The sequence below is a fragment of the Lacerta agilis genome, chromosome 14, assembly GCF_009819535.1.
Source record: "Lacerta agilis isolate rLacAgi1 chromosome 14, rLacAgi1.pri, whole genome shotgun sequence".
Taxonomy (NCBI): Eukaryota; Metazoa; Chordata; class Lepidosauria; order Squamata; family Lacertidae; genus Lacerta; species Lacerta agilis.
The window spans coordinates 3,814,473-3,837,626 of record NC_046325.1 but is presented as its reverse complement, the minus strand read 5'-3'; the positions used below and the strand labels follow the sequence as shown (position 1 = coordinate 3,837,626).

Below are 23,154 nucleotides of genomic sequence, written 5' to 3'. Positions count from 1 at the left end.
TTTACACTCACCCCCGTTTCTTTTCCTTTGTATCCGCATACGCCAGACAAGTTTGTGTCGTCCTGACGCGTGAAGGCGGAAAGGAACTCTGCACATGCTCAGTGGCACCTCCTAGAAGCCCTACTTGCTTCCGAGTAAGCCCCAATTCACAGTATATTTGCCCCCCTCCCTCTTCTTTTGTTGGCATCGAGAGGTGTATGCGTTGTGGTTACGCGCAAGGCGGAGGCGAAAAGGCACTCTGCACATGTTCGGCGACACCTTCCAGAAACCCTACCTACTTCCGAGCAAGCCCCGTTTCACAGTATCTCCCGCCCCGCTCTCCCCTTTATTCCGCTGCTATCCCCAGAGTGCGTTGTGCTTACGCGCGAGGGCGAAAAGGCGCTCTGCACATGATCAGAGGCGCCTCCCTTTGCAGGGACGAACGCGGGAGGGGGGGGCAGGAGAAAGCCAGCGTTACGTGTGATTCAAAAGCGTGTGTCTTCTCTTCTTTCCCCCGCACCGCAACCTCCCCAGACCCGGGATGTAGACAAGCGCTCCCGACGTGCGCGCTCGCTCGCTTGCTTCTCCTGGGGGGCGTCCTGGGGGCCGGAGGGCTGGCCCGCACCGAGGGCGAAGTTGCGTGCGGCTGCCGTGGCGGCGCCGAGGCTGAGCCGCTCCGACTCGGCTGAGCCTTCGATGATGTCAGAGGGGGAGGCAGCGGCGGCGGCGGCGGGCTGAGCGGAGCGCCGGAGCCAGAGGAGAGCGCGGAGCGGCGGCGGCGGCGGCGAGCGAGGGGAGCGGCGTCCCGTGCCAAGCAGGCTGCGAGCATGAATGGCGGGGCGAGAAGACTCCATCTTGGGCTGCCTCGCCGCGCCGCTGCAGCAGCAGCAGACACGCAGGTAGGAGCTCGCCGACCCGACGGGGGGAGCCTCCCACCCGAGGCGCCCCGGTCCCGTGCTCTGCCCTCGGGGCGCGCAAAACAAGGGCGAGGCTGCCCGCGGGCGCCCGGAGAGGGCCCCGGCCAAGCGCCCTTTTCCAAGGCGGCCTACTCCCCGGGATCGCCAGCTGGGGTGGGGTTGGGGCCGGACGGGGATCGTTCCGGGGCCCCGTGGTGTTTGGGGAGGGGTGTCCAAATGGGGCGCGCGGCGACGGCACTTTTCTCCCCGTGACGCGCGCCAAGATCGCCGCCGGGGCGCGCCGCCCTCCAGCCAGCTGCGTAATTGGGCATCCGGATCTCCGGAGCTGGGAACGGAGGGAGGGGGGTCCTTGCCAGTCCCGGGAAAGAACCAAGGGACATCCCACCCCCCAACAAACACACCCAGCCACCCAAGAAAAGGAAAGTTTTTTTCCCCTTCCAGGGCGGGGGTTCTAGAACTCTCCAGACACTTGGAAAGTGGTCGGCCCGGGGATTCAGGAACGGGGGTGCGGGGTGGGGAGAGCCTGCTTGGCAGGGTGTTATTTTTTGGGGGGTGGGAGGGGTTCAGCGAAAGAGCTGGCGAATCTGCGCATTTAGCATCCTCGCCACGAATTGCTTGTTTCGATCTCTCTCTTTTGGAGGGGGCGGCGGGGGGAATGGATGGGAGACCTTGAAGGGTCCTCCCCCCCCCCCACACACCTATTCCGGAAATGACCCCTGGGCGATCCGGGATATTTTTGGGACCCATGGGCCGAAAAGTCGGGCCTGTGGTAGTGGATCTGGCTTTCTTAATTTTAATTCTGGAAGCAACCCTCATATATATAGAGAGAGGGGGGGGGGATTCCGCGGATTTCCTGCAGCCATCCTATACACTGGATCTGGGATCCTAGCGAGCGGAGCTGCGCGCTTGTGCGTGCCTTAGCGCGGGGTGGAGGCGAGTAGCGCTGGGTGCCTCCGGCGGCTTTGGGCGATTCTCTTCGGGTGCTGGGATGGCGCGAGGCTCACGCACTCCTGTGCTTCTCATGGGTTAATAGAGAGGCGTTGGATCTCGGCGGGGGATCCTTTTTTGGAAGTGTTCGGGGCGACCTCGATATTTGGGGTTTGGATATTTGCATGCGAGTTTTTTCCATCACAGCAGTAATACAAAAATACTGGTAAAGGGCCAGTTTTGAAGTGGGTGGGGATGGGCAGCCTGGAACAGCACCCCCCACCCCAACATTAAGGGGGGGGGAGGCTGTGAGGGTGACCTCATTAGGAGAAGGGATCCTGTTCATCCTTCATCTCTTTGCTTGGTCTTCTCCTTGGTTCTCTCTTCTGCAAGGGAACGCTGAGGGTTAACGTGGCTGAGGCTCTGGTTGTTTTCCTGACCCAACAGTGCTTATCCTATGCCCAAAACAGCACAGGCTTGGTGCACCTCAGAAGTTTGCCTCCCGCCGATGGTCCCTGTTTTTCAGGCGCTGAGCACCCTGCCTCACGTACATGCCCATGTGCCGTTTCTGAGACCTGCCTTTGCCAATCTGGTGCCTCCTGGATGTTTTGGACAACGGCTCCCACCAGCCCTTACGCTGCCCTCAAAAACCCGGAGGGCACCAGGTTGGCAGAGCCTGCCTTAGATCCCTGCATTGCAGGGGGTTGGGCTAGAAGACCCTCGGGGGTCCCTTCCAGTCCTACCATTCCATAAGGAAAAACACTGCCTGTTAATGAAACTGACTCCTTTCTTCGTAATCTCCTGTTTACCTCCAAAAAAACACCTCGCGTGTCTTGGATGTGCGTGTCGCTATCCGGTGCTGTTCAGTTCCTCACAACAACCTCGCCACACGCCTGTCAGTTCTTGTGCGCACCACATTCAGCAGACCCTTTCTGTTTCCTGTCATCCCCTCTCTCTTCGCCTGCCTTTCTTGTGCGTGCCTCAGACCTGTTTTCCCTATATCCCTTTCTCCCTATATCGAATTTCTCTCGGTGTCTTAACTCTATCCCACTCCTGCGACGGACACAAAAATACGTGCCAAATCCTAAACAGAAACCTCCGAGCCACCCAGGACAATATTCTAGGCCTGAGGAAGAAAATCCAAACTGGGTGTCACGGCAATCTTGGCTAACATCATCATTCTCTATTCACGTTATTAATTGATTTATATTCCGTCTTTCCTCCAAGGTGGCGTACGCCATCCCTTCCCTTTTGTTCTCACAACAACCCTGTGAGGTAGGCTTGCCCGAGAGCCAGCAACTGTCCCAAGGTCACCCAGCAGCAAGCCTTGCGACTGAGTAGGGAGTTGAACCCTGCCGTCTCAAGCCTTAGTCCGGTACTCTAACCACTATACCGCACTGTGGGGATCTCTGCCTTGTGTGAGGGCCCTGCTGTTTGCAACCGGCTTAGGGCAAGGCTGCCGGCCTGCTGTTCGTTCCTCCTCAGCCGAAAACACAGGACCGTCACACTTCCGTATGCTGTCATCCCCTCCTCAGCCAGGGCTGGGGAAAATACTTCACATTTTTGGTGGCCGGTTTCAGCTTTCAGCGGGAAGCAAAGTGGGAGGGAATATCAGGGTCACATCCAGATTCCTTTTAGCGGCGCCGTTACGAAACCCTGAGGCTGGGGATTCCCCCCCCTCTCGAACTGGCTTTAATAACCCCATATCCCTTAGGCCATCGTTGCAGCCTCATTTCCACACACACGGCCACATCTTGCACGTACGCTTACACACAAACACACAAAAAAATTCTTCCCCTCTCATATCTTCTCTCTGCCACCGAACACACCCTCTCGACACGCCCCCTGCCCTCATCCACACATGTTTATTTCTCTTGTTTATTCCCCGCCTTTTTCCACCCCGCCTTTCCTTCCGAGGAGCTGAAGTGCATGGTCCTTCACCTCCCCAGTTTATTCTTACAACACCCCTGCAAGGTAGGGTAGGCTGAGAGAGGCAGCGGCTGGCCCCAAGGTCGCACCCGGTGAACTTCGTGGCTGTGGGGGGAGGGGGGAGGATTTGAACCCTGGCCTCTTACCCTGGCTTCCTCAACCTCGGCCCTCCAGATGTTTTTGGCCTACAACTCCCATGATCCCTAGCTGGCAGGACCAGTGGTCAGGGATGATGGGAATTGCAGTCTCAAAACACCTGGCGGGCCGAGGTTGAGGAAGCCTGCTCTAACCACTGCACCGCACTGTTTGTAAGCATCGTCCTCACCCGCGTCCCCCTCTCGTTGGCACCTGCCGCAATCCCTTAACGCTCTTCTCTGCCCCTATTCGATGCCCTTGCCTGCATCAATCACTTAACGCTTTCTCCTCTCACGACCTGGCCGCCTCTTTCGCACCTGGGGCTCTGCGCGGGTGCAGAGCGAGAGGCCGTCAAATGCACAGGCGCGTGAGGTGACACGTATGAGGAGGCATGTTCCCCTCTTGATCCCGTAAGAGCAGCCCTGCGCATGCATGGGAGAACGTGGCTGTGAGCGGATGTCCGTACTTAGTGCGCAGCCGAGAGGCTTGTTTTGTGGGCGCACAGAGCTCTCTGGTGCGCACATGCTTACGAATGACGGTGTGCCTTTTTCCCCTGCCGCCAAAGCACAGTGTGATTCTGGGTGCCCCGAATGCCATTGTGAGAAACGCCTGGGGGGGTCTTGAGATACTGTGCGGGGTTCTCCGTGATCTAAGCATGTCGGGCGGCGAGGAAACGCAGCGCAAAAATGGCACTGTCCCTCGAGGCAGTGCTGTGGAGACCCCAGCTTCTGTGTTTGTCTGTGAGCTTTTGAAGGGTCTGCGATGCAACGGGGGAAGATGGATGCATGCAAAACTACACCCCCCCCCCATTTTTTTAAAAAAAGGACTTTGGGTTAGCTTCTTGGAATATCGGTAAAGGGTAGAAAACAGCCGCTTGCTTTCCTTCGTTTGAAGGGGCCTGTTTTTAAGATGCATGTTGTTGAGAATGGTTTGCCATTTTTCCGGGGGTAGTGTGTGGCCCCTGCAGACCTGCTCCTAGCCCTATCATGGCCCACTCCCCGGAGGACTGCAGGGCTGGCCCAGGCCGAGCGGCAAGCGGTGAGGAAAGGTTTGCCAAGGCCAGGCGGCTCGGCTGTGAAGCTCTCTGGGTGACCTTGGGCCCATCCCTCGCTCTCGGGCTAACCTGCCTCTCGGGGCCGTGGCGAGGATGTCACGGCAAAGAGCTGTGTGTGCCAGCTTGAGCTCTTTGGAGGAAAGGTGGGATCTAGAGGCAATGAATCGTAGTATTGCAGAGTTGGAAGGGACCCCCGAGGGTCATCTAGCCCAACCCGCTGGACACTTTTGCCCAACGTGGGGTTCGAACCCAAGATCCTGAGATTAAGAGTCTCGTGCTCAACCGACTGAGCTATCCCAAGTAAACAAACCTGACACAGCCCCTTTTCAGCCCTTTGGGTTCAGTAACATTTTTTTAAAAAATCATTTTAAAATAGGAAAAAGTATGCTTTAGAAATAAAGGGCCGTGCTATAATTCTCATGAAAATGTTGCTGAACCAAACAGATACACATGTGAGGTAAGTCGCTATTATCACTTTTCCTCACCCACCCACCCCCATTTTGCAGGTGGGAGGACTGAGGACTGAGAGAGAGAAGGGTTGGCCTAACGCCCCCTCTGAGTTCATGGAAGAGGCGAGATTTGAACCCAGGACCTCCTGATCGTAGCTCAGTCGGTCGCTTAGCCACTACACCGGGGAAAGGATGGGTGCCAAGCAAGCTGGCCTAGTGAGGGGTGTGGCCTGGAGAAAGGGGGTGTGGCCTGGGGAGCGCTTTGTGGGCCACACTGGAGGACTGGAGGGCCGCATTCGAAGGGTAGCTCCCTCATTTCCACGTACTACCCGTTTTCACAACAGTATTTTGGGGCCAAACAAGGCCCAAGACCAGAGTAGGAAACCCGGCAATCTTACCAGTGTGTGTGTGAATATTTCGTAGGAAGAATAGGCCGGGTCCCACAAGATTTGCCCGTGGTTTCCATTTTACACGGACGCCCTCCCTGCGAGGGGCCCTTGCGTGGCCGGCCAGCAGCCATCTTGTCCCGGTGCCAGCCCTGGCAGAGGGCATTTCCAGGGGACACTCGGGCTGGGCTGGGCTATGTTTTCGCTGGAGGGATTCCAACGTCCTCCTGATCTCCATTGTTATGCTGGCTTCTTGTTGTTTTTCTCCTCTGCCGTTGGTTTCATGCTGCTGCGTGAGGCAGGCAGGCCGGCCGGCCGGCCGGCCTCCCCGTTGCTTGTTTGCATGCTAGCTAGCAGGAACCACGCTCTGCCTCTCTCCGAAAAGGTCATTCTTCCAGGAAAAGCATTGGGGTGTGTTTGTTTCCAGGCCTTCGCTCAAAACCCAAACGTTGCATGACGGGCCCCTAGGACAGGGGTCAGGAAACTTTTTCAGCCGTGGGCCAGTCCACCATCCCTCAGACCTTGCGGGGGTCCAGACTGTATTTTGGGAAAAAAATATGAACGAATTCCTATGCCCCACAAACAACCCTGAGTTGCATTTTAAATAAAAGGCCACATTCTACTCATGTAAAAACACGCTGATTCCCGGACTGCCCGCGGGCCAGATTTAGAAGGTGATTGGGCTGGATCCGGCCCCCGGGCCTTATTTTGCCTACCACTGCCCTAGGACATGGAACACAACTTTAAAGCTGGGTGTAAGAGGATTTGGTGCAGATAAGGCACTCCAGAACCAATCTCCCTGCTCCAGTGTGGTGTAGTGGTTAAGAGCGGTGGACTTGTAATCTGGGGAACCGGGTTCGTGTCTCCACTCCTCCACATGCAGCTGCTGGGTGACCTTGGGCTAGTCACACTTCTTTCTCTGAAGTCTCTCAGCCCCACTCACCTCACAGAATGTTTGTTGTGGGGGGAGCAAGGGAAAGGAGAATGTTAGCCACTTTGAGACTCCTTCGGGTAGTGATAAAGCGGGATATCAAATCCAAACTCCTCTTCTTCTTCTTCCTGAATCTACGTGCTTCTGAATCGGAGCACCTACTCCCAGAACCGCTGCAAGATTGGAATTTGGGGTCCGTTGGGTCATCTACTCCAGCCCCCTGCAATGCAAGATCGTTTCCCCCGGGGATTTGCCGCTCTTCCACACGCGCACGCTGGTTACCCTTAAAAAAATTATTTTAAAAGCATTGGGTTTCACACACATGCACCCTTCCTGTCATCAGTGTGTTGTTTTTTTCTTTTTTGTGGAGAGAGCTGGGAGGGTTTGGGTTTCAGAATGGCGAATCTGCTTGCAGGCTTTCCCATAGGGAAGAGATTTGGGGAGACTGTGGCCCATCCCTGACTATGGACCACGTTTTGGGAGGCAGTGCCCCACAACCAGTGTTAGTAATCAGCCCGGCTTGTTCTGCGACTGGCGTGGGTCCAATTGCGACCTGTGGAGATCTCTGGGTGCCAGGTTGGCGACGGACATCCCCCTCTGGTTGGCCCCTCCAGGTTTCTTAAGCAGGTGAGCAGAAGAGCTCATTTACTGTGTCCCCCGTCCCCCCGATCAGTTAATCCTCACAACGACCCTGTAAGGTAGGCAAAGAGGCTGCGACTGAGTCCCAGGTCACCCAGGGTCCCTCGTGACTGAGTGGGGTTTTGAACCCACATCTCCCAGTTCCCAGTCCGACACTCCAACCCAGGCTTCCTCAACCTCGGCCCTCCAGATGATTTGAGACTACAATTCCCATCATCCCTGTCCACTGGTCCTGCTAGCTAGGGATCATGGGAGTTGTAGGCCAAAAACATCTGGAGGACCGAGGTTGAGGAAGCCTGCTGTAACCCATGGATAGGCAGATTAAGGCCCAGGGGCCAGCTGCAGCCCAGTCGCCTTCTCAATCCGGCCCACGGACGGTCTGGGAATCTGTGTTTTTACATGAGTAGAACGTGTCCTTTTATTTAAAATGCATCTCTGGGTTATTTGTGGGGCATAGGAATTTGTTCATTTTCCCCCCCCTTCAAAATATAGTCCGGCCCGCCAAAAGGTCTGAGGGACAGTGGACCGGCCCCCTCCTGAAAAAATTTGCTGACCCTTGCTCTAACCACCCCACCCCACTGCCTTCCTAGAGTCCTTCTGCTGTTGGGCAGCTCTATAAAGTAAGTCAGTAAATGAATATGGGGAAAGCAAAATGCCACTTAGAAAAGATCTGGAATATTTTCCTTGACGCTTGCATTTGCTTTACTCCAGATGGTTTTATTTGATGTTTAATGTGCTGCAAACCGCTTTGAGATCGTTTCTTTAAACTATACAGCAGTATACAAATGAAACGAACAACAACAGCAACGCTTTGGGGCTTCTGTTTGTGTGTTTATCTTTCAATATGGTTGCGCTGCTTTAGTGGCTCTCACAAGAACAAGAAGAGAAAGACCTACTCAGAGTAGCCCCATATAAATTACTAAACCCAAGTCAGCGTTGTCCCTTAATTCCAGCAGGCGGATTCTAAGAAGCGTTGGCTGCCACCCAAAAATACAGAACGAAACAAGTCATTTTTACTTTAAAAACAACCTCTGTTTACAAAACAACAGGCTTTGTTACTTGCAGGTATAGTTGTTAATGGTGCATAGCCATTGCTCAGAGGGGCAAATCAGTGCATTATTGAGTTGTGTATTTTGGCCAGGGGTGTGTGTGTGTGTAACCTGGGCTGGAGGAACCGGGAGGCGACGATTTTCCTTGAGGGGTTTGTGGTCTTTGCTGTTTTAAGGCCCATGCCTGCCTCACCCCCACCCCCCAAAAAAGCATCTGGTTGCGCGAGGCAGCAGGTTGTAGCTCAGCCCCAGCCGCCTTTACGGAGCATTTCTGGGTCACTCTCCTTCGCTTTATTCCCACGCCCAACGAAGGAATGCATGTTTCTGCATCCGCGTGTGCTGTGCTAGCGCATTACCGCTGGGTTAAGATTTTGGGTGCTGCAAGCATCTTAAGACATTCCAGTAAGCGACAGCATCATCTGCGGGTGCTCGGAAGACTTTTTTTGCGCGAGAGAGATCTTGCAATCCCTGGTTTTTATTTTATTTTTATTTTTTTAGCACATTCTTTGCATTGGGTTCGCTGCGGGGATTGCCTGTGGAAATGTGCAAACAGGCCTGTTGGTGCGATAGTTATTTTTAACGGCGTGCGCATCTGTAGAACGTCGAGTGTGTTTTCTTAAGGCAGTTTTTCTTGAGTCCCTGCAAAAAAACGGGGGCTGTGGTGGTGTGTTGCGTTGGAGGAGAATGAAGGAACCGGCATGACGTCATGGCCGACTTGGCCAATCGCAGCTCAGGATCTCTTCCGTGCCTTTGCTCTCTGACGTACCCATTGGCCACGGTTGTCGTGAGTCTGCGCTTGCAATTGTTTTTATTTTCCCCCAAATAAGCAGTTGTGTCAATATCCTCCGCCCCGGGATAAAAGAAGGGAGCCTTTCCTCCCTTTTCCCAGGACCTGAGTTCAAGATCTGGCAGCTATGCCGCAGGACCTCTCCTGCCCCCTCTCAGAGCTGCTGGATGGAGCTGGCCGTCGCCCAGGAGGACTCCCAAGCCTCTGTCAGGGTCGTCAGCGACTTCCGAAGTGTTTGGCGTTTCTATGGCGACGCCTGGTGTTGTTTTTCGGTTAATGGTTTGCGAGCGCTTGGCTACTTCCTTTGGCTTTGGAAGCGATTTTCTTGTCTTTGCTTGAAAGGGAAAAATAATCCGTCAGAGTTATTTATTAGCTCCGTAACGGCATCGCCTGGACTCTGCCTGACGCACAGTTACGTCAGGCGGCGGCTGTCCGTCACCCCCCCTTCCACCTTAACTACAGCTGACTTGCACCCCTTGTTGTGATTTCCCCTCTGCCGCATGCAGATGCATACTTGTTTTTTCACACACACACACACACACACACCGATTTGACTCGGAGCTTCGCCGAAATTGTACCCGACTGCGCCACTTAACAGCTTTTCTGAACCCTTTCACTCTGTTCTGCAGCGATCTCTGGCTCTATCCAAAACCTCTCCCATCAGACTGTGGCTGTAAGATGCGCAGAAAAAGTTCCCGACTGCCTTCATTTCGTGCGGCTCCGATGATGCACATAGCGCCATTGTATTTCAGATTTCCTGCAAAATCGACACAGGATGCACCCTGCCACCCTCCTCTTTTCCTCCAGTCCCCAGAAGCGCGCCCTCCGAGACATCTGCCTGCACCCAACACACTCCATGCCGGGCCGCCGTCATCTCGCGCTCCTGACCACATTGCCCGTTCTGGAACCGCATCGTGCCTGCTGCACGCCGGGCGCAGAAACTCGCTGCCGAAGGCTCCCCGCACAGGCCGAATCCAATTGGGTGACTCCTGTCGGCCTCTCGGCCTGACCCACATACCCAAACAGCGCCTGGCTCGCTCCTGGTGGACACCCGCCATTTTGCAGAGGAATGCGCACCCATGCTGTTATGACAATTCAGCGGAGCAACTGCTGCGCAGAAGATACGCTGAGGAAACGACACGTATTTAAAATAATTAAGAGGATGCAAAAACAGGTCCTTTGCTTGGTTTTTAATTATAGAAAAAAGAAGTTAACGCTAAGATTACAAAATCCCACAAACCGTGACCCAACCAGTGACCCACCCACCAAGGGACAGAGAGGAGTACACAAGGCTCCTTATATACTACATTTACAGCTCAATTTACAACGCCTGCTGTACCCTCTCACATCTGCAAAACTAGGTCATGAGATTTACAGCAACTTTTAAAGAGGTATACATTTTGTGGAATAATAACGAACCTTGATATCTGAACTAATCAACACACGCAGCGCCCCCCCCCTTCTGCAGCTGACACCCAAGACACCTGAAGCCCATTTCGGCCCGACGGTGTTGGTGTGGCGGATCGCGTCCCCGTCTTCGGTTACGCTCATCTGTAACACCCGACAACACGCACTCAACAGGCTGCAGATCCCGACACGCGCTGACGCAGGCCGATCGCAGCGATCCTCGCGCCCCGGCCCTGTTGCGCAGCAAAGGTTACGCTGCCTGGACCTGTCAGGCAGCGACTCTTGGAGGCTGTGGCCTCTCGGGCAGCCAGGAACGCTTTTTATTTCTCCTCTCCTCTCCTCTTCCGCCCTCTCTGCCCTGCTGCATTCTTCTAGTGCTGAGCTTGAGAGGAGGATGTTAACACAAGGATGTCCGCGCTGCTGAGATCACAGGCTCTCCGGAAATGGCAGGGGATCGGGTTCCTTTGGGTGTGCAAGCTCGGAGGCTCAGCTCTCCCCACCGCTCCTGGGGAAGCATGGTGGGGGCTTCGATTCCGGGAGGGGAAATCTGTGGGGTAGGCTACTAGGATATTCCTCGACTTTGGGGTTTTTCTGAAAGCGGAGTGGGCGGTTTTCTGGTGGGAAGGGAGCCAGGCCTTGAGATCCCGCATCGAAAGGGAATGGCATCTTGTGCTTAGAAGCAGAATTGAGCCCAAGCCTGCTGGAGTCGCAGCAAGGCCGCCTTCTAAGGGTTCTGGATTCGAATCCAGGACTTGGTTTTAGAGGGGCAGGCAGGCGTTTGTGGCCCAAAGCTAGTGAAAAACTGGTGCCCCCTCCTCTGAATGCTGCACGGAAGAGGCAGCCAGCAAGATGGGAAAAGGGAGGGCCGATTCACCCCCCCCCCCAGCCACACAACCTTAAAAAAAAAAAAAACCTCCGCAAATCTGTGCTCAAAGGGGTACAGAAATAGCAGCTCGGCAAGCTGGTGACATCCTTTATTTTATTTTAAGGTTTCTGGATTTTTCAGGAGGCGTAAGAGCAATTGAGGCTTCGAGCCTCTCTCGCTGTTCGCTCCCGTTATCTGCCATTTAATTAGACATAAATATATGTGACTCTCTCTTTTTTGTAATCTAAGTGTACTGAAACCTGTGAGTTTGGGCTGGAAGGTGTTAATCACAAAGTCCTTTTTACTGTGCGAATAGGGGCAAATTTTTCCATGATGTACGTATGAGGAACGGATGCAACTTTTCTGCCGAAATGGCGGGCAAGCATTCAGGGAAAGGTGATTAAAGCTATGGTTGGTTGTTGTTTTTATTTTTATTTTTAAAAAATGGAATGACGCTGTGGAAAAAAATGAGCGTTTAAAATATTTTTAAATGCAGTGGGTATTGTTTTCGATCTTATTTCTCTCTTCAGTCAGAAGTAACAGGAATGGCACATTAAAAACATAAGTCCTGGTTGATACTGCTATCTGTCTTATTTGACAGAGGGGAAACTGAGAATTTCAGACCTTCTTAAGCTTTTTCTTCCTTGGAAGGATAATCAGTCACCCACTCGGGGTTTATTTTTTATTTTTTAAATAAAGCAAGTTTCTAGTTCTGATGAATGGCGGCGGGGGGGGGAATAATTGAATTCATTCCTGCGCCTTATAGAATCAAAGAATCGCAGCTAGATTGAGGGATGGGTGTGTTTTATGGAGAGTGAAGTACCTATTGAGGCCTGGAATCCTGTTTCTGACCCCAAACGCAACACAGCCTCAACTCTGCCCGCCATTTGGCCATTTCTGCCCTCTTTTTTTTAAAAAAAAATCCAAAACCGAAACGAAAAGCTGCATGAGTTGTAATGGCTTGGCTGCGGAAGGTTCCTTTTCCAGCGGCAAAATTTAAGGTGTTTTGGGCCCAGGGATAACAAACAGTTTAAATTTGGGGTAACGCGTCGTCTCTTTCTTCTTCTCCCGCCCCCCCCCCACCCAGAGGGTCCCGCTCAGGCAGATTTGGAGACGGCGTCTTGAGCAACAGGGACACAGACACCCAATAGATGTGGTCTACTCGTGTAGGTAAGGCTGGCGTCCATCACCCTACCTTTCCTTTCCACTGGGTCTCCTTGGGGTGCTGTCAGAGGGAAAGAGGTGCTGGCTGGGGCTTATGGGAATCGTAGTCCAAACCACCTGGAGGGCGCCAGGTTTGGGGTGGGTCTCCATGGAAACGCCACCATGTTTCCCTGTCCCGGTCGCCATAGCGACACCGGCTGTTATCTAGGCCAGTCACCACCCCATCTGTGTCTCCGCGGCAACGGTGCCTGGATCTAGGCCAGCCCCTAACTTCTAGCTCTGGTCCCCATGGCAACCGCCGCCGGGTTGCCGTGACTCGGCTCGGCCTCTTTCTAGGGCCTTCGCCTTGGCTCGTTGCCCCCTTCTAGAACGTTCCGTTTGGCTCGCCATTTTTAACCCCGTGGGTTTGTTTCCAAGTCCTCCCGGCCTGAAGGTTGCCTTGCAAAGCAAAAGTCTCCTTGGCTGGGTGGTCTAGGCCAGAGAACCTGCTCTGCAGACACTGCCAGACGCCATCTTCCTGGGCCGCACTCCCGCGGGAGCCATGCCACTCGCATTTTGTGACGCCATGCTTTTCCGTGCGGGAGAGCACGGTGCCCAGAATGAGCCTCTGTGCTCTCGCGGGTTTTTTGTCCAGGACAGTTGTCGGGTATGGACTCCAACTCCCATCAGCCCCATGGCCAGTACAGTAGTTAGCAATGATGGGCCTTGGAGTCCAGCCATATCTGTAGGGCCACACATTCCCCGTCTCTGGTCTAGAAGCGTTTGCTTCTCGAGGTTGGCTGGGCCAAATTTGGATTAACGGGAGTCCTGCCTATGCCCTTCCAGGCATCCAGCCCCTAATATATTTCCAGCATTGGGACCTCAACCCTTTTTGCTGGCCTTCATATTTCCATGGAGACTGAATTGTCTGGTTCTTCGTTGAACTCTGAATCACTCACAATTTTTTTGGTTTTTTTTTTTAAGAAAAGGATGAGGCGCAAAAGTGCTTTTACTGCTTTTCTGTGCCCTTTAATTGCTCAGACATAGAATCCTAGAATTGGAAGGGACCCTGAGGGTCATCTAGCCCAACCCCCATGCAATGCAGGAATTCTGCCCACAGGTCCCTTTCCTGGGTGGGCTCGAACCACCAGCCTTCTGGTTAACAGCCAGATGTGCTGACCCACTCCACCACTGCTTTTTTTGTTTCTCTGCCCTAGAGGGTCCCCACCCCATGTTTGCAGCCTCTTAATATTTGTCCAGCCCCATCAGCATACAAGCCTGGTCTGTTTCCTCCCGGATCTAAATGATCTCTTTCCTCCCGGAGCTAAATGGCAAACAGAAATAGACTTTTAACGGGAGGAACCTATACAAATTAAATGTTTCTTGTGGGACCTAGTGAGGTGTCCACAGGCTCTGACTCCAGTCTCAGGCTTCCTATCTTGATGAGACATAAGGCCGTTTGGCAGCCATTTTTATTGATCTGTTTTGGTTGTCATGTGGCTGGCTGCGATAGCCATCTCAGCCCTTCCCAATTGCACAAAGAGCTAGCCTTTTCCTTTTAAAAAAAAGAACGAGACCTCGTTGCGTTTGGGAGGAAGACTGCTACATTTGGGGGGGGGGGGTTGTTTGTTTTTAATGGGGGAAACTGAGGCAGAGAGTGGAGAGAGGGCAAATGAATTTTGAGACGGCAGTAGCAGGAACTTGTCCGAAAGGCTCTTGAATTTGCCACCTCCTGCCAGTAAAGCGAGATGAGCGCCGCAACCCCAGAGTCGTCCGCGACTGGACCTAATGGTCAGGGGTCCCTTTACCTTTTTAAGGCTGCAGGGTGGCTTGTGAAGAGGGCCTCTGAGCATGTGTGAATTGCATTTCCCATGACCACAAGCCTGCGCATATCTGGAATTTCTAGAGGGCGAGGCTGCCTCTACCAAGACACTTGGAACAAAATACAGACAGATTTTTCCTGTTTCATCCTTGCAACTTCCCTGCATGGCGGGCTTGGCACAGAGAGAGAGAGAGACCTTAAGTGGCCGAAGGTCACTAAGTGGGGATTTCAAACCAGGCTCAAGAACCCAACATTTTAGGAGATTAAAATTTGAGCAGACATTTGGTAGCAAGCCTCAAAATTCCTGCAGCAGAACGTAGGAACCTATGGGTTTTCCAGCCTTGGGACAGAGCGCTTTCCCCTGCCTCCTGCCACGGAGCGGGGTGACTTTGGTAGGTTTTTGGTAGTCGGTAAGGCAGATTTGCCAACTCGGTTCTCATCGCGGGTTTCGGACTGCAACTCCCAGCCAGCACAGTGGACGAGAGTTGCATTCCCAAAATATCTGGAGGGCACCAGGTGAGCAAAGGTTGCAGCAGTAGGCTGTTCCAGATGGGGGTCTTTTTTCTATCCTGGCCTTTCTCTCTCTCTCTCTTTCTCTCTTTCTCTCTCTCTCTTTCCAGTGCACAGACCCAACATTGCAGTCCCCCTCATTCCGCCTCCCCCTCCAGCCTCTTCCAGGCTGCTGTGCTGTTTCCTGCAATCTGCTGACCTCAGCCTTCGTGACTCACGGGGCCCGCAGAAATCCATCGTGCCTCGCATCTTGTTTACGACCCGCCAGCCTTTCTCTCTCCCCACCAGTTTCAGAGCCCTGTTTCGGTCGCAGCACCCTGGACTGCAGGCGGACGGAAGTGGCGGGCGAGGCAAATCAAGTTTTTTGCTCCCCGCTTCCCTTCCTGTGACCGTTCCATTTTTTGGGGGGGGGGGACACACACGTTCATTTCCACATTTGGGGCAGAGAGAAAATGCAGTGTCCATGGAAGGGTCCACATCAGTCGCCCTCCGGATAGGATGGACACAGGGACCCTACCCAACCTCATTAAATATATGGACTTTATTCTCCTATACCTTTCTCTCTCTCTCTGGTGTATTTACAGATGTTCTCGAAGCTTCAGGTTTCAGGCGCTGCCAACATAATGGCATGTTCCGACGGGCATGTGCAGAGTGTATTTCAGCTGTGAAAGCAAAGCCTCCCAGCTCCTGTGGGGCAGGGCTCAGGGAGGCAGAGTGGTTCTGTGTTACTCTTGCCCTAGATCTCTTCAACATTATTATTATTATTATTATTATTATTATTATTATTATTATTATTAATTTTTTCCTGGCCATCTGGGGTGGTTTCAAGCACATATAAAGAACTTAATAGAACATCAAACCTTAAAAACCTCCCAAAACAATAATAATTTTAAGACCCAGGACGCGATTTTGACGCCATCTGGGGACCCGCTTCTTAAGCTTTTGCCCACATATATTTGCCAGGTGCTCCTATTGTAACCCACCTTGGATCGGGCTGCAACCCGCCAGTGCTCTCAGTTGAAGGTGGGGATCAGGTTTCCCCAAGATAACTCTGGGATCTATGCTTGGACACTGGGGGACAGTTGGCCCCGGTACCAGAGCCTGTAGAGGATCCCCAGGGACCCATTTCAGGCTCAAGAGATGGGGATGAAGGGAGATGCCAAAGGACGTCTGGTTGACTGCAGTTCAGGTCCAGGTGGGGTCCAGGATCTCCGGGCCAGAGAGAGATCCTGGGTGCTGGACCTGTTGGGACTCCATCCCCCATGCCCCCTCTCTCTGCGTTTACCCACAGTCAGCCGGGCCCACACGTCTCCCCCCTCCTCAAATCCTTGCTCTGTGCCACAGAGCGCTGCCTCTTCCTTCTCCCTCCCTCCCCAACCCCGCTCTTTTTCTCTCCCTCCGTCATCCAGGCCGGTTTCCATAGAAACTCCCTTTCCGTTTGGGTACTCCTGTCGCAGCCGGGAAGGGAGTTTGTATATGTGTGTGTGCGTGTGAGCGCGAGAAAGAGAGACCCTCAAGGAATTGTTGCCGTTGTGCTATACGCACGCACGCATGCACACTCGCCGTGCATGCAGGCACAAGCCCATCCGCACACACACCCCGTGGCCTGAAATTGCGCCCGGCTTGACGTCGTCGGGACGGTCCCACCCAGGTCGAGGGAGGAGGGAAGTTTGTGAAAGGCGGGCTTTGAAGAAAAGAAAACAGGGTGGGCATCCCTATTGTTCTCTCTCTCTCTCACACACACACACACACACAATATTTTCTCCCACGCCTCTGCATCTCTGCAGCGGGGAGAGGGCAGAGCCTGCCTTCGGGGGCCAGCCCTTGACACGAGGGGGCCGGCCGGGCCAAAGGAGGCGCCTGATCGTCTGGGGGCAACGAGGCGAGCCTCTTGGAGCGGCTTCCGCGCTGAGCTCCGGAGAGCGGGCCGGGCCAACGCATCAGCTGCTTAATCCGAGCTGGCACCGGGAATTTGTTCCCTTCAGCCATTTTAGGCTTGCCAGCTGGAGGAACGAGCTCCTTGAGCAAAATGGCTCCCAAACGGGTGGAGTGGGGAGGGGGTGGGCGCCCGGGTGGGTGCTGCAAGCGCTGAGCCAGGCCCACTGGGGTGGGGGCTTCTCCGCTCAAGCCAAACAGGCCGCTCTCTCTTCCCCTGCTGGGCTTCGGCCTGCCCATGCCAGCTTCAACCTCGCTGCTTCCCTTGGTGTGACTCATGTCAACGGCAGCCAAGTGACATTTCGGGACTGATGGGAAGCAGAGGCCTGTGGTTCTCCTGCCCGCTGGGGCCTGGCTGCCTTCTCACAGCCCTTCCTATGCGGGGGTTCAAGTCCCCACTCGCTGGGGGGCCTCGGGCCGGTCGCTCGCTCTCGGCCTGACCTGCCTCGCAGGGTTGTTGTGGGGCTGATAATGGGGAGGAGCAGGAATTACGCCTGCCACCTTGAACTCCGGGGAGGAAGCGGTGGGATTTGAATGTAACAAATAGAGCAGGCGTTCCTAGCCGTCAGGCAGACCCCCTCCTGAGACCTCTCCCCCAGCTGTGGCGCCCCTCTTCTCGAGAGGTCAGGGGCCATGGCTACTAGGCACCATGGCCATGTGTAAGAGCCTGGACGTTTCCAAGCACAATTCAAAGTGTTGGTGCTGACCTTGAAAGCCCTAAACGGCCTCTAAGGCCCAGTACACCTGAAGGAGCGTCTCCACCCCCACCGTTCAGCTCTGACACGGAGGTCCAGCTCCGAGGGCCTTTTGGCGGTTCCCTCCCTGCGAGAAGTGAGGTTGCAGGGAACCAGGCAGAGGGCCTTCTCGGTGGTGGCGCCCTCCCATCAGATGTCAAGGAAATAAACAACTATCTGACTTTTAGGAGGCATCTGAAGGCAGCCCAGGGAAGTTTGTAATGTTTGATGTTTTAGTTTGTTCTGTGAGCTGCCCAGAGTGGCTGGGGAAACCCAGCTAGATGGGCGGGGTTTAAGTAAATAAATTATTATTATTATTATTATTATTGACAGCTCTGTTGGTTAGAGCGTGGTGCTCACCACGCCAAGGGTGGCAGGTTCGATCCCCGTATGGGACAGCTGCAGATCCTTGCTTTGGAGGCCATTGGATGAGATAAGCCTCAGGGTCCCTTCCCAATCTGCGTCTAAAAGCAATCCATTCAATGAGGTGTTGTCCTATTGTCTGCGCTTGGATCAAAGGAGCATCTTTCCAATGAGTCAATACCAGTCTTTTGACTACATGGAGCAGTTGTCAGGCCCCCTACAATTGGTATGTGGTTCGGGATAATGAATTAGTAATAATAATTTTATTTTTTGCACCCCACCCACCTGGCTGGGTTGCGCCAGCCACTCAGGGTGGCTTCCAACGCATATAAAAACATAGAATAATCATAATCATGCATAGTCATAGAATCATTGTAGAGTTGGAAGGGACCCTGGGGGGTCATCTAGTCCAACCCCCTGCAGTGCAGGAATAATATGCAGGTGGCCCATATGGGAATCAAACCTTGTTGTTACCAGCACCACGTGCCAACTAACTGAGCTGACTGGCTTCTCTGGCCTATCATATGACAACTTTAAATTCCCCACCCCACCCCACCCAAAAGTGCATAAACACGTTTCAAAGAGGCAGTCTCTCGATCTCAAAAAAAATCAGATTATTAATAATGATAACAGCAGCAGCAGCAGCAACAACTAAGCCTGCATGTTCCCCCTCTTTGTCGAGAACCTCAGACATTACTGCCCCCTTTTCTCTCTCCCTCTCTTGCAGGTCTGAGGCAGCTGAATGGCTGCAGCAATGGAGCTCACGGACATTGGCCACTCCAGCTCCCTCCTGGTCCAGCTGAACGAGCAGCGCCTCCGCGGTCAGTTCTGCGACATCACCATCATTGCTGAAGACACCAAGTTCAAGGCCCACAAGAACGTCCTCGCGGCCTCCAGCCCGTACTTTAAGGAGGTGCTGTCGGAGGAGTCCACCTGCCAGCAGCCCAGCCAGATCCTGGAGCTGCCCGACGTCCAAGCGGAAGTCTTCTCCGACGTCCTCAACTTCATCTACAACTCCCGGCTCTCCGTGCCCAGCCCGGCCGCCGCCAAGGAGATCGGGGCTGTCGGCCGCCGCCTCGGCATCTCCCGCCTCGAGGACCTGGACGACCCCTTGGCGGGCACCAAGATGGACGACTCGGGCGGGGCCTCTTCCAGGCCGTGCAGCTCGCCGATCGACCTCACCTGCCCTTCCCGCTCGGCGGAGCCTTCCAGCCCCCTCAGCTTCCACGATTTGGCCAAAGCCTCCAGCCCGGCGAGCGACGGCCAGCCCGACCCCGAAACAGAGACCGCCAAGATCCTGTACAACCTCAGCTCTGTCGCCGCCGTGCCGCCACCCCAGCCAGACCTGGCTTACGTGCTGAAGGGAGGCGTCAGCTGGGACCACGACGATTCCCCCGGAAACCCCTCCGCCGCCAATGGCGAGGCGGACCACCAAGGGCCGGCCTCCTCTTGCTCGCCCCCGTCCGGAGCTTCCTACCCGGCCGCCAGCTCCTTCTGCTGCGGGAGCTGCGGCCGCTCCTTTACCACGTCATCGGCGCTCAGCCTGCACATGAAACTGCACCGGACACGCCGTTCTCTCTCCTGCCGGCACTGCGGCAAGAGCTTCATCCACATCAAGCGGCTGCAGACGCACGAGGTCTTGTGCAAGGAGATGGAGAAGGCCGAGGAGGGCGTCCCCGGGGGTGAGGCGCTGCCCAGTCCCGGATTGCCTCCCAAGCCGCCGCCGCCGTCTTCCAAGAAGAGCGTGCTGTTCCGCCACCGCGGGCTACAGCGCATGGACTACATCTCGGACCAAGACCACTTCATCAAAGTGGTCGACGGGCACATCATCTACTTCTGCACCGTCTGCGAGCGCTCGTACATGACGCTCTCGAGTCTCAAGCGCCACTCCAACGTCCACTCGTGGCGGAGGAAGTACCCCTGCCGCTACTGCGACAAAGTCTTTGCTCTGGCCGAGTACCGCACCAAGCACGAGGTGTGGCACACGGGTGAGCGCCGCTACCAATGCATCTTCTGCTGGGAGACCTTCGTCACCTACTACAACCTGAAGACCCACCAGAAAGCCTTCCACGGGATCAACCCCGGCCTGATCTCTTCCGAGAAGACGCCCAACGGAGGCTACAAGCCCAAGCTCAATGCCCTCAAGCTCTACCGCCTCCTGCCCATGCGCTCCCAAAAGAGGCCCTACAAGACCTACAGCCAAGGCCTGGTGCCCGAGAACCTCCTGCTCCCGGCTCAGCCCATCCCCATGGCGCTGGGCGACGGGGACTCCTTGGATGGCAACCTGGTCTCCTCGCTGGGCAACGGCGACATTGCTTCCGTCTTCACTGCCAACGGCGGCTCCCTGGAGATGCCCGAGCCAGAACGCTTTCCACGGCCGCAGGAAACTGCGGCAGGCCCGGAGATTGCCGCACTCCCAGCTGCGGGCGAGAACACTCCTTCGGACAAGAAGCCGGGGCCCCTGAGCGCAGAGGCCGCCTCCGTCATTGCCTATGGCCGGCCCGCCTCCTCGGTCATCGTCCACAGCACATCAGTGTTGTCGCAGACGCCCTCGGTGATCACCTATAACAGCAAGTCTTCGGAGGCAGGGCCTCTGCCGCCGACACAGGTGCCATCTTCCGCCGTGGCCCGGCCTATCAAGAAGCAAGTGCTGAAGGAGTACATCCAGTCGCAGAAAGCAGATGAGCGGGCTCTGGAAGAAAGCGGCGAGCCCAGGGCCAGGGGGCCGCGGTCTGGGCGGACCATGACGTACATGGCAAAGCCGGCATATGTTGGGGCCGCCTCTGAAAGCCGCGCCGCGCCACTCTGCCAGATCACTGTGCGCATTGGCGAGGAAGCCATCGTCAAGCGGCGGATCTCTGAGACTGACCTCATGCTGGACAAGGGCGGCCGCGTCGGGGGCAAGCGCTTCGATTTCGGCAGGGAACAGAGCGGGAAGGAGGCAGCGTCGGAAGCCCCCCACGGCAAGCACGCCGGCAGGGGGTACGCCAACGAGAGCGGCGAGGAAGAGAGCGACAGGGGCGACGCCGAAGACCAGCTGTGGCGGCCCTACTACAGCTACAAGCCCAAGCGAAAAGCCGGCGCCGGCGCCAACACACTGCCCAAGATGAAAAAGTCCCGGTGGCACCGCAAGCTCCGCTCTCTGCGCTGGATGAAAAGGACGGAGAAGGCCGGGGAGGAAGAAGAGGAGGAGGAAGAAGAGGAGGAGGAGGATGTGGTGACCAGTGAGTCGGTGCCGGCAGAAGTGTCCGCCGGCCGCGGGGCCGTCTCTGAAATTGAGGGGCCGAGCCAGCCTCCCAAAGCAGTGCGCGGCTCTGAGTGGAAGCACGAATGTGGTGCCTGCGGCAAGCTGTTCTCCGCGCTCAAGAAGCTGAGGAAGCACGAGCGAGTGCACGGGCGACTCGCCAAGGACAACCCGCCCCTGGCGCCCTCGCAGGCCCACCGCGTAGGCCGCAAGCCCCTGGTCAAGTTCACCTGCGCCCGCTGCACCAAGGTGTGCAAGACGGCGGCGGCCCTCAGCCGCCACATGAAGCGCCACGAGGGCGAGCCGCCCGAGCCACCGCCCTTGCCAGCCCTCACCACCGTCATCACCTACTCCAAGAAGGCAGAGGCTCCTCCCGTGGCCGTCGTGCCGGCGCCTGTCGTCAAAGAGGAGACCATGCAGGAGATGCAGGTGTCGTCCTCCAGCGGCGAAGCACCTTTGTGCCCGCAAGAGGTCCCTGAGGGGGAGGGGGAGGAAGGGCCCGTGGCGGTGGACATGCAGCCTTACGGACGCCGCACCCCGGTGCCGGAAGAGGAGGCCGTGCCCCTGGCAGGAGGGAACAAGTCCCCGTTTCCGGAGGAGCTCAGTGCCCACCCGCCCGTGCTGGAGGCGGCCACCAGCCTCGCCGAGCTCCCAAGGTTACCGCACTCCCTGCAGGACCCCGTCATCTCGCACACGGGCCTCGCTCTGAAAGAGGCTTTGGCGCCCGAGCTGGAGGAGGAGCGATACCCCGTCCAGGAGTACCCGCTGCCCTTGCTGGTGCCAGGCAGCTGTCGGACCCGCAAGGACTTAGAGGACAAGCCGCCCTCGTTCCTCGCCTACCCCAGCGCCATCCAGTTCAGCGGCGTGGGCAAGGCGGGTGGCGGTGACGGTGGCGACGGTGGCAAGGTCTGCTTCTACCCGGACCCCTACCCCCTGATGTACGGCCACCAGCTGCTGGCGGCCTACCCGTACAACTTCACCCTCCCGGTGGCTCTGAACATGGTCGTCCCGGACGAGAAGGGGCAGCCGCTCCCGTTCCTGCCCGGCGTCTTCAGCTACTCGGTGAACCCCTGCCGCGGCGAGGTCCACGACGGCTCTGCCGCTGCGGCCTCCAGCGTGGCCATGGCGATGGGGGCTGGCCCGGCCCACGAGGGGAGAGGGGAGCTGCCTGCCCCAGAGAGGCTGAAGAAAGGGAGCCTTCTCTGAAGGGGGGGACCGAGGGAGGTTGGGGCGGAGGGGGGCAGCCGGAGGCAAGGGGTGGCACCGCTCCCGCCTCTCGGCCTCCCCCAAGATGGCACCCTCCCATGGCTTTGGACTCCAACTCCCGCACAGCCAGTGAAGGGATTGGGGCGCTCTGGGGTTGTGGAAGGCGCCCCCCTCCTCCTGGAGAAGGGATGTTCGGGGCGGGGGGGGGCAGAGTGCAGTGGCAGCGCTGTGGCAGAGAGAGAGACAGAGCTGTGGAATCCGGAGGTGAGCGTTGATGCCGTGGCGGTGGGGAGGTGCCACAGCGCAGCCACCTGACCCACAACTTCACATCCCAGCGGTTTGTGGAGTGGGACACATCGTAGATAAGACTTTTTTTTTTTTAACAAACAAACAAAAAAAGAAGTAGCAGCGAAAATAGGTACAGGGTAACCCCTCTTCCCCCCACTCCCCTTCTCCCAACCAGACCCCCATATGAATGTCTTCTTGCTCCGTATATATATTTCCAGAGTGAACTTGCACAAGCAAATCTTCGTTGTCGTCTCCCCCCTCTCCGTCTTGGCTCTCCCTGTTACCCCTGCCTGGGAAGGTAAGGCTGGGAGGAGGAGCCTCTGCTTTGGGGGGGCGGAGCTCTTTTTTGGCTCCTCCCACCAGCTGTTTCCCCCTTTTCTCTTTCCTTCCCGGGTCTCTTCCTTGCCTTCCTTCCCCAAATCGCCATTTCCCCCCCTGCCGAGGGGAAGAAGGTC

The 23,154-nt window shown here is 55.9% G+C and overlaps 1 protein-coding gene across 2 annotated transcripts; it reads left to right on the top strand.

The window, feature by feature from the left end:
• The first annotated feature begins 557 nt into the window (after positions 1 to 557).
• LOC117059451 (zinc finger and BTB domain-containing protein 4-like) lies at positions 558 to 22,426 on the top strand. 2 transcript variants are annotated; one of them, XM_033171196.1, is made up of 2 exons: positions 558 to 878; positions 18,689 to 22,426. In XM_033171196.1, exon 2 carries the CDS (start codon positions 18,704 to 18,706, stop codon positions 22,409 to 22,411), a length of 3,708 nt encoding a protein of 1,235 aa, XP_033027087.1. In that variant the 5' UTR covers positions 558 to 878; positions 18,689 to 18,703; the 3' UTR covers positions 22,412 to 22,426. The 2 variants fall into 2 exon arrangements, with proteins under 2 accessions (XP_033027087.1, XP_033027086.1); XM_033171195.1 differs by lacking the exon at positions 558 to 878 and adding an exon at positions 12,545 to 12,624.
• The last annotated feature ends 728 nt before the right edge of the window (positions 22,427 to 23,154 follow it).

Bases quoted from the DNA above. Each gene is read 5' to 3' on its own strand.
- LOC117059451 (XM_033171196.1), top strand. From the start codon at position 18,704: ATGGCTGCAGCAATGGAGCTCACGGACATTGGCCACTCCAGCTCCCTC.